General features: G+C 39.2%; 2 protein-coding genes across 4 annotated transcripts; one reads left to right on the forward strand and one right to left on the reverse strand.

Annotated features, from left to right (window-relative positions):
• Nucleotides 1-1,107: 1,107 nt before the first annotated feature.
• Nucleotides 1,108-4,746, forward strand: ppcs (phosphopantothenoylcysteine synthetase). 3 transcript variants are annotated; one of them, XM_056405286.1, is made up of 4 exons: nt 1,108-1,525; nt 2,866-3,490; nt 3,583-3,686; nt 4,024-4,746. In XM_056405286.1, exons 2-4 carry the CDS (start codon nt 2,956-2,958, stop codon nt 4,348-4,350), a joined length of 966 nt encoding a protein of 321 aa, XP_056261261.1. In that variant the 5' UTR covers nt 1,108-1,525; nt 2,866-2,955; the 3' UTR covers nt 4,351-4,746. The 3 variants fall into 3 exon arrangements, with proteins under 3 accessions (XP_056261261.1, XP_056261253.1, XP_056261271.1); XM_056405278.1 differs by having other exon boundaries at nt 1,109-1,525; nt 2,953-3,490; XM_056405296.1 differs by having other exon boundaries at nt 1,119-1,177; nt 2,953-3,490.
• utp3 (UTP3 small subunit processome component) lies at nt 4,604-10,193 on the reverse strand. Its single transcript, XM_056405267.1, has 16 exons — nt 9,987-10,193; nt 9,635-9,722; nt 8,491-8,547; nt 8,347-8,403; nt 8,153-8,252; nt 7,990-8,058; nt 7,766-7,887; nt 7,500-7,655; nt 7,298-7,369; nt 6,567-6,607; nt 6,386-6,482; nt 6,043-6,180; nt 5,788-5,924; nt 5,643-5,709; nt 5,039-5,146; nt 4,604-4,896 (listed from the first exon to the last, which is right to left on the reverse strand). The coding sequence occupies exons 1-16, from the start codon at nt 10,001-10,003 to the stop codon at nt 4,807-4,809; spliced, it is 1,416 nt and encodes a 471-aa protein (XP_056261242.1). The 5' UTR covers nt 10,004-10,193; the 3' UTR covers nt 4,604-4,806.
• Nucleotides 10,194-10,259: the final 66 nt, after the last annotated feature.

Raw genomic sequence — 10,259 nt, forward strand, 5'->3', positions numbered from 1 at the left:
TATACTCATTAACATGATGTGCGGAAACTGATCAGATTAAACTACACGATCATCACATGTATCAGAAAAAGTAGCTCCAAGAGTTGTGATCGTCTGTTGAGCAGTACAACAGCGCCTCTTGTGGGTTGTTAATGGGAACTGCCGTTAATACACCCTGACAGTGAGGACTAAAATTATCACTTTCAATCAAAACATTTACAGCGATAATGACCAACCCTGCCTATACGATTATCAGGTAAAAGTTTATAAAATGTGTCAAAAAGCTATTTAGACCACATCATTTTCAATAAACCTTGCTTACAGGGTTTTAAAACCTAATGTGGCCTATTGATGCCTTTATACTATATAAAAAAAATTACATCCAGCAAAGCATTTTTTTCCATCAACCAACAGCAAGATGTCAATTTTGTGAAAAATGTGTTTTTAGCATATTAATTTGGATGTCCAAGTGAATGTTTGTGGATGCAAAACGAAATTTGACGACCAACAAGGCCTGTAATTATATAAATTATATATATATATATATATATATATAATTATTCTGAATGGGTTATTTTCTTACTTTGTATGGCGTTTCAGAAAAATAGAAAAGACAGACAGACTACATATTTCAGCTATTCATGTCGTAGCCTTTTGAATTTTTTTTTCTTCCAATTTTAGATATGAATCTCGATACACCGGAGGTTCAAATAAATTGATTTTTTTCCCTTAAGAAAGTGTTTAAAAAAAAAAAAAAAAAAACTTACCAGCAATTAGACGTCCAATCGTGTACTCAGGTCCAATGGGCCACGTGGGCTTTCAATTTATACCATTCAAACGTTTTTTAAAACAATTCACAAAAAGTAGAAGAGTTAGAAAAGTCAAGATAAGCAAGTCGTTTCTCTGTCGTACCATTTACTGAGTCAGTGGGACAGTCCAGACCAAAAGATCCCCTTTGAGAGAAATTCCCCTTGTCCTCTGGGTCTTTGCGGTTTCATAAAGTCTGACACCTCATAAGTAACTGACGCACCGCTGCTTCAACCTGACTCACATGTGTTAACGACAGTACTGTTTACGGCCACGGGGGGCGCTGACGGTTTTCTCCTGTGTTTATAAAGACCAAAGAATCCAGCTCATTGGCTCCAGGAAGTGCAGAAGTTGTTTGTGAAACCGCCTGAGCTCAACCTCGGAATATAAAGTAGGGCATTTTGCACTTTATATTTAAGTATCGTAACAAAACAAGTGTCGGTTTAGAGTTCATTCAGGGTATTGTCACAGTCGCAAATTATATTTCAGACAGCAGCACAACAGCAGCTGACGTTACGTGGTAGGATTTTTTTGCACAAGAGAGGACTAACCTGTGCTGCATTCTCCTCACCTGTCATGTTAACTAACCATTTCAGATAAAATCTGAACGGTTACACCTTATTTTGTCTTGGACGAATTTGTTTGAAGAGTCTGTTTCTGCCGTGGTCAGCTGCCAACTTCTTTGTTCCAAAACGTGAAGGTCAAGGTTCACCTGTGAAGTTGACACACTCACTTTAAGGTTTGTGCACAATTTAAAGAAAGGAAAATTAACACGACGTTGTTTTAAGGATTAGTAAGATACTGTAAAGTCTAGTAACTGTGATTTTTAAAGTGTGTGTACATTGGGCTTTTGTTTAAAGTGCTTTACAGTATTGATTGAACATTTTATAGTTAATGATGCTGCTGTTGAATTGTGTTGTTATACTGAATATCTCTGTGAAACGCAATGCACTTCAATCCCCTAATGAAACACAGCTCCTACAGTCATCATGATGTTGACTCAAGACCTCTATAATATAGTTTCAACGAAAATGTAAAGATCCCCTCCAGACATGTTTGAAGATATACGGAAATGCTCTGCTTTGAGTAATAATTTGAAAAAAGTTCAGTTACCTGGTTAGCCAGTTAACCTTGAAATTACATCTATGCCTCCTCCCTCACTGAAAAATCCACAATCTATGAAGAAGCACATACTCTTTATTTCAAAAGTTTAACTGCTGGAAGATGTTTCTTCTATCACTGAAAGACCATTCTCAATGTATGTCCAATGCAGGCTTCAAGTTTCATCCTCACACTGGACCATGATTGGTTCCAGTCTAGACATGACATTACCTTTTTATACAGTCTATAGATGCTCTCAGTTACATGTTAACTCAGATTTTAGATAAGCACAGACAAACATGAAACATTAAAACCTATTTTTTGCACAGTGAAGGTCAAATATTCAAAACATATTTTTGAGTGGAGGAGGACTTTAATATCATTACCTCCATGAAAGCAGGGTTCATTGCAGAGCTGTTTTATGTGTTGTAAGGTATACCAGTATATTGTAAGATTAGTTTTTAAAGTTATTGTTATTGGATTGTTGAGGCTGACAGAGATTGGCAGAAATATATTTTTTTAAATAAAACTCATAATACATGCACATAGTTTTGAGAAGGGCTCCTCATAAATTTCTTTTTAAAGGATTTTGACTATAACATATACGCAGCAAAAATATAGTTGAAAAATAAACTTGGTAGTGCTCTCTAGTGGACAAAGTCCATAATGGTGTCACTTTTTTTTAAATTATTTATTTTATCTACTTTTGGCATCTCTACTCCATTTCTTGTTACATTAGCCGACATATAGACAATTTAGTGATGCACTGCTGTGAACTTGTGGGAGTTGCTGTTCAAACTGTAGAGACAGGGATATTCAGATTTTCAGTGCCTTAAATGTTTCATGGTTCAAAACACTGGATTTCCGACTTCCCATTATATCACCAGACTCCAGGCCCATAAGACATTGTACAACTGGTTGAACAGGCAGGCCAAACTAATGAGATATAAATTCTGTGATGTTCCCCTTTACCCACAGGTCAGACATTCTGATTGTCAGTGTCCATCACTACTCTGCTGCATGAATCCTTTCTCCTGACAATGCCCCCCATCTGTCTCTCATCAGGTAATGGCCGAACCCAGAATATCTTCCATTGATGGAAAGTTAGCTGAAGAGTTTGCTGTTCCCTCCCATGTCGAGGAGGTAAAAGAGAAAATGTCTGCTTTTGCCGCACATCATGCGGCAGTAGGTCGCAGGGTGGTTCTCATTACATCAGGAGGCACTAAAGTTCCCCTGGAGTCACGCACTGTTCGCTTCCTTGACAACTTCAGCAGTGGCAGACGAGGAGCCTGCTCAGCAGAGTATTTCTTAGACTCTGGCTACGCCGTCATCTTCCTGCACAGGCATCGCTCCCTCTACCCTTACACGCGTACGTTCTCAACCATCAACGTGCTGGATGCTTTGCAGTTTAGATGTGGAGAGGGTGCATCTGATAACTCTGGTGAAGTTGTGGTTAACCAGCAGGTGCTTCCGAACATCACCAAAGTGCTGAAGAGATACCAGGAAGTGAGAGACAGCAAACTTCTCCTGCCCATTGAGTTCAGCACACTGTCAGAGTATCTGCATCTTCTCAAAGCAGCAGCACAGGCACTCAGTACAATAGGTACAGTATAACAACAATTTACAGGTTTAAGTTATGGCTATTATCCGGCATATTATTTATAATTTGTCTTCAAATGTTTATTCTGCACTTAGGATCCAAGGCCATGTTTTACCTGGCTGCAGCTGTGTCCGATTTCTATATCCCAGCATCTGAGATGCCTGAACACAAAATCCAGTCTTCCAATGGTCCTCTTCAAGTGAGTGGGAATGCTGCTGTACACGCAAGACTTTATATTGATTTTGTAAAAAAAAAAAATGAATTATCACTTTGGAGATTGGTAAACTTTAGATCTAACATCATTATCAGGTCCTGTTTTTTATTGAACACTTTTGTTTATGACTGAATACCTGCAAAACTAACATGCCCATCAGCATCAGCTGTGGCAAATGTTAGCATAGTAACGAAAATCTAAGATAGTGATCATGGTAAACACACCAGCTTAGCATCGGCATGTTAGCATTTAGATCAAATAGCTGCTAGCATGGCTGTAGACTCTTGTTAATAATGAGACTGTACATTTTTCTCTCTTTCAGCTCAGCTTGAACATGGTCCCAAAGATACTGTCTCCACTGGTGAAGGACTGGGCACCCCAGGCATTTGTCATATCTTTTAAACTGGAGACCGATGCAGCCATACTGCTGGACAAGGCTCGACGGGCTCTTGACACCTACAGGCACCAGGTGGTGGTGGCCAATGTACTGGACTCTAGACGGGGTTATGTGGTGGTTGTGACCCCTTCAACTCAGGCTGAGCTGATCCTCACAGAGGAGGATGTAAAAAATGAGGTGGAGATAGAGGAGAGGATAGTGAGCAACCTGACATCAGCACACAACAAGTTCATAACTCAACAAGCAGGTTGACAGTCACCGCACGCACATCTGAGTCCGTGACACAGCTTTACGTTGTCTGTACTCTTCCCTGATCTTGAGCTTAAGTTTGGCTTAAATTCATACTTGCCTGTTCTACTGACAAAGTTACTGTATGTTCAGCATGTTGTCCAGTTGCACAACCTTAGTAATAAGTGTAACTATAAACACGCCATGCCTTCCCTTGTCCTTTTTACCTGTCCTAAAATGTGCTCTAAGGTTATAATGCTGTCTCTGTAAAGGGGCATTGACAGTTATAAAATGTTTATTCACACTGCACAATAATCCAGGACATTTTGATGTCTTTTCTACAACAGTGATTGACAGCTGAATAATTCAGTGGTATGATTTACTACAATAAATCACCTATAATAAACATTTACTAGTATAGTCCATTGGTATTTTTTCAATCCCATGGCAACATGCAGCATTAATTGGATTCTCTCTTGGTTACTTAAGTTTGATGCTCTTCTTGACACCGGCACGAATACCGGACAGCTCCCCGCTGTATCTCGTCTCCTCCCGACGAACTTCACGGACCTGGTGAATACAAACAGAAGTCTCAATATTGTTCTTGAGAATGTGTTTGACATATCAGGATATACTTTTCAGTTCAAAGTGATGAGACTGCAGTCCAGCAGCATTATGATGCACTTCAAAAGTGAATGTGTGGAATACAAACCTGTCCCTTTCTGCGGATTTTGGCCCGTCTGAACTTCTCCTTGTTCTTGACTCTGGGATTACGGTCAATTTTCTTCCTCTTTGGTGTGAGCCCCTTGTTCTTGGCCATCTGTGGAATTGGTAGAGACACATTATTAAAATAAATGTTCAGAGCTGACACAGTCTGACATGGAATACATGAAGTGAATACCAGACATTGAACTGTAGAAAACCCCAGTGAGTAATGGACTACTCAAAGACACATCAGCAGCAGTGAGGGGAACACGGCTTATAAGCTTCCTCTGATAAACTTGTAACTTCTAAGTACATTGCAGACATTAACTGCTCTTTGTTTGAAACCACTATTTCACATTCTACTACTCCATAGCCGAGTATATTGTCACATACTAGTTAGACCCTCTAGCAGGTGGCGCCCTCATGTCATCAAAAAACAAAGAATACATTTTACCCTCTTAAAGATTTGGAGTAGTAGTATATCTTGGACTGACCAATGGGAGGATTCACCTCTATTCATCATGAATATTGAACAGCTTTTTAAGTTCTGGCTGAGAATCGTCAATGGAAAATACTGATATTTAAGTGTGTGAGCGGGTGTAACTCAGTACCTGGTAAGTGATTCTTCTCTTTGCATCTGGATCCAGCTCTTCCGCCTCATCCTCATGCAACGCCATCCTGCAACAAATTCACCATTAATCAGACCCCCAGTCAATTTGGACCCGACTGTCATTTACAAACTCAAGCCATACTTACTCTCCAGCTTCTGGATTATTGCCCTTTCGCTTCAATTTCAACCGCTCCTCCACATCGTTATAGAAGCGCAGGGCCGCTTCCTCGTCCAGGTCAGAGTCTGAGTCCTCCTCGACCTCAGACATACTTTCTCCAGAATCCTGCAGCCAACATTAGCGTTTATGTTACATATTAAACATCGGAAACCGATTCAAACTCTGCATGTCCTTCAGGTCTATGAAGGTAGGAACGCCAAAACATCTCATTGTGAAGACTCACCATTTCCTTCTTACTGGAGACCCTGGTCTTCTTGCTCTCTGCTGGCCTGCCGGTGGTCGTATCTTTTTCCTCACCAGCCAGCAGCTTACGAAACTCTGGCGCAAGCCGAGCATCCACTGCTCCCAGTTCATTGATGAGCTGAAGGCAGAAAATAAAAGACAGACGGTTGTAACTAATGAGGATAGGATATGTGTCCCATGATACTGGTACTGTGATGTCCCAGCCAAATAATTATTGCTACCACTGTCCAAACCAAAAAGCGTTTACATGCAGTTTTCTTGACTGCTGGACATATAGGGTGAAAATACATTTGCTAACACTGTTTGTCAACTTGTGGACTTACATTTCTGTAGGTGAGTAGTCTTTCAATCACGGGGTGGTTATGAGCCGGGATTCGTTTCGCTTTAAGCACCAAGTAGAAACTGATGTTTGTGCAGTAACTGCAGTGGGGAGCAAAGATTAGTCAGTATGAAGGAGAATGACATGAATTCGCAATTTTCAGTTAAAATTTAAGTAGAACTTACTTGAGGTAAAGTTGCTGTTTTGTCTTGAGGTAGTCAGCACCCTTTGGAAAACAGGAACAAAGGTACTCAAATTCACACATTTTATGCCATAGCTATACAACTAAAATATATTTCTTAGTGCTCCCAAAAAACATCTACACCTCAAGCCTCCAGCACAGCACCAAACACCACATTTCTCCTTTATGTACTGTAATGCATCATCAATAAATATAACAGCCATAAAATTCCAGAGGGGAAAAAAAAGAAAAGAAAAGAGTAACACCTTACTGTTGTTGTGGCTCATACAGCCCCAGGTTAAGCGATGGAAATATTTATATCTACTTTTTTTTTTTTTTAAGGCTCTACACTGTTTGCCACTTGAGAAAGGAACAAGAAATATGATGTACCATATAGAAATGATGTAATTATCTTTACTTATAAACTCTCACAGGCATGCAGCCAAGACTGACTGAAGAGTCCATATAAATTCAGTACAGACTTGGTAAATGCAGTAACTCAACAGTAAATTTCCAGAAATGCCTTAAAACAAACGATCTCTGAAGTAGCAGAGGGAAAATTGTCTGCTTTGCCCTTTTACTCCAGTGAGCAAGAGAGAATAAAACAATCATAGAAGTAAAAAGGACTCTCTTTTGGTTGTCTGTTCAATAACAATAAGAGGATATTCTTTACACACTTCTGTAAATCTTTAAAAAAAAAAAATCACATTTAGAAATTAAGCTAAATGCACCCACCTTTCCTGGTGGGATCTTTCCATCCTTGACCATCTGCATGAGGGGCTGCAGCTCATCCTTCAGTTCAGAAAGCTGCACACATGAAGCAGACACCAAAATAATTCACATCAATTACATTGGTCTTTTGTGGCTAAGCAAGTATCTTTCAGTTCACGACATCTTGTTTCACATGATTGATAATTTGGTTGCATATGTGTTTCACCTTTGCTTTGAAGTCCTGAATAAGTTCAAGCAGCTCTGGTGATTCCTTCTTCAGAAGTTTCATTTTTTCCTTCTGAGACATCTGCTTCAGGTCTTTCACAATCCTTTCCTCTTTTTCTATAGTTTTCTTTTCAGCCTTCTCCTCAACAGCAAATTCCTGAATATCAAAAAACAACAAACAAACAAACAAAAACATGTCATCATAATCATTCATGGAATTCAGTGCAGGTGTACATGAGAAATAAGAATAAGGAAATAAAAAAATACCTGAAAAAAATTTAAATCGTAATCTTCCTCGCTCAGATTTGCAGCCAAACGTTTTTGGATATTTTTAGCCTCTTCTTCTTCCTCTTGTTCCTCAGCTTCCAACTCTTCATGCGATTTCCCTTCTGTAATGACACGATGTTGCATAAGCAAACATCAGCCACCATACAGATGATAAAATGATCATGAATTGCCTCAATAATTTGATGGAGATAAAAGATGCCTACTAGTGGTCACATAATCAGAGTCGTAGAACATCTTCTTCTTCTTGCCCCATGCCATTTCATTAGGAAGATCTGGGAAAAACAACATCGTAACAGTTAAATAAGGCTAGTTCCATCAAATAGTAAACCAAATCCTGGACATATAAATGGATGATTTTGCGTTTACCTTCATCTTTTTTCCCCTCTAGATCACTCTCCATGTCTGAACCCTCTTCCTCCTCCCCTTCCTCCTCCGACTCAGAATCGTCCAGGGCCATCACCTCCTCCTGTGAAATTCAAATGAACTTGAATTTGCTCCCAGTCAAAGTCAATTTTCTGAAGGTAAATCAAAACAACTGAAAAATTTAAAAAGTGCATCACCTCATCGTCCACTTCCTCCGAATCACTCTCCATTTGAACGCCACAGGCGAGAAGTTTCTACAGCAAGGAGAGCAAAAGAGAAACGTGAGAACATTTAAACAGCACAGTACAGTCGGCACAGAACTGCTAATGAGCCAAACTCACCGCAATCTTCTCGTCATGAAACTCATCGATTTTGTCCTTTGTGTACTGTGACGATTTCTGAAAGGAAGAGAGAAGACAGGCTCAAAGCTGACTGTTGGCACTGTTGACAATAACGACCACCACACTGAAGCTGAGACGATCAAATCATTCTTTAATGTATAATATCACAATGTGACATTTGATACTGTCAGGCGACGTGATTATCAGAAAGAGAGTAACAGTAATATGGAAAAATTGTACAATTTTCTGAATGTTATTTTTGACCATGCTTCATGTCCATATTACAACTGTTTTTCTATTTTTGGTTTGGAGACCACACCACTATTCACCTTTCATTCTAATTTAATACAAGCACCTGCTGTCACATTATTTCTATTTATGCACTGATTCAAAAATGCTTATGAAAAACATAAAAGAGAGCACTACTTGTGGAAAAATATTGACTCTAGATTGATTCACAGTTGTATTTTTATGTGCCATGTATGCACTAATGTTAAAGGTTTTCTGTGGGTGAAAATCAACACAACACATCTGTTGGGTGTATAATGACAACATATTTCTCTCTTTATGGGCCACTACACATCTGAGCCCCTTTGAAAAAAGGCTCAATTGTTGTATGTTGAAACTCCTCTGGTGTGCAACACTGTAGTAATGACACGAAACCTTCGACTCTGTGACATATTTTTAACACATTTTTGTTGTGAGCCTTTAACTCTGTACAACTGGAAGGATATTGTATGTATAATCAAGTCTGTAATTGGCTTTTATCAGTGTTATAAACCACAGTAGTTCGGGTATTATTTGCAGAGTTCACCAAGTTAAACTTAAAACTTTGTAAGACCTTTTAATACCATACAATGTTAATTAATACATGTATCATGATCACTGATGTATTGACATTCATAACACATTTTGACACTACTTTACTGCTGTTTAGAAGAATTCCTACTAATGTCATTAAATAATCATTAAATTCAACCTGGATAAGAAGCAGAAATTATTTAAGGTCCATAAATGACAGGCTAGTTCTTTTGTTTGTTTTTTAAATAAAAAAAAAAGGAAACTAAAATCAGTGTCAGACGTTTTAAGACCTGCAGATACCCTGAGCCAGCAGTGGCAGAAATCCTCTCTTGAGCCCTCTTACCTTATCAGGGACAGGCATGTTCTTGTAAGCTTCAGGATCATCTTCATCATATCGCTCTGTCTTTTTAGGTCTCTGTGGCTGTCTACCCCTGAGCAGTAAAGGACAGGAGACAGACGTGTTTAAATCTCCTTCAGGGGATGCTTGTATTATTGAACTCCAGCTTTGTTTCTCACAGATTTTCTCTGCTTATTGTAGAACTGATAAACAGCGATACAGGACCCGGGCTATGAACGTCTGAGAGCTCAAATAGCTACAGGTTACCCCTGAACTCTGACAAGCTACATTTAACCTTAACATTAACAGCCGGTTGAAAACAGGTAAAAGTGCAGAAGCTAACTTTAGCCAAACTCACCTTTTTGCTCGAACCATGGTGGAAATGAATTGCACTCGCCTGTTACGCGTTAGCAAACACACAGGAAGTTACAGTGATAACTAAACAACACGTTTCAACGCCGGTGCTTCTGTTTGGTGATTATAGCAAAACAAAACTGCAGATATCTACTTAGGTTCAAATTAACACATTTCTAAAACTGGTGACCATGTGTTTCCGTGGTTTCTTCTTCTTCTTCAGTTCTGAAGGGGGTCGAAAAAACTGTGTGAAAGTGAAAGGTGCACGGCGCCACCT

The sequence above is a fragment of the Seriola aureovittata genome, chromosome 2 (assembly GCF_021018895.1).
Source record: "Seriola aureovittata isolate HTS-2021-v1 ecotype China chromosome 2, ASM2101889v1, whole genome shotgun sequence".
Taxonomy (NCBI): Eukaryota; Metazoa; Chordata; class Actinopteri; order Carangiformes; family Carangidae; genus Seriola; species Seriola aureovittata.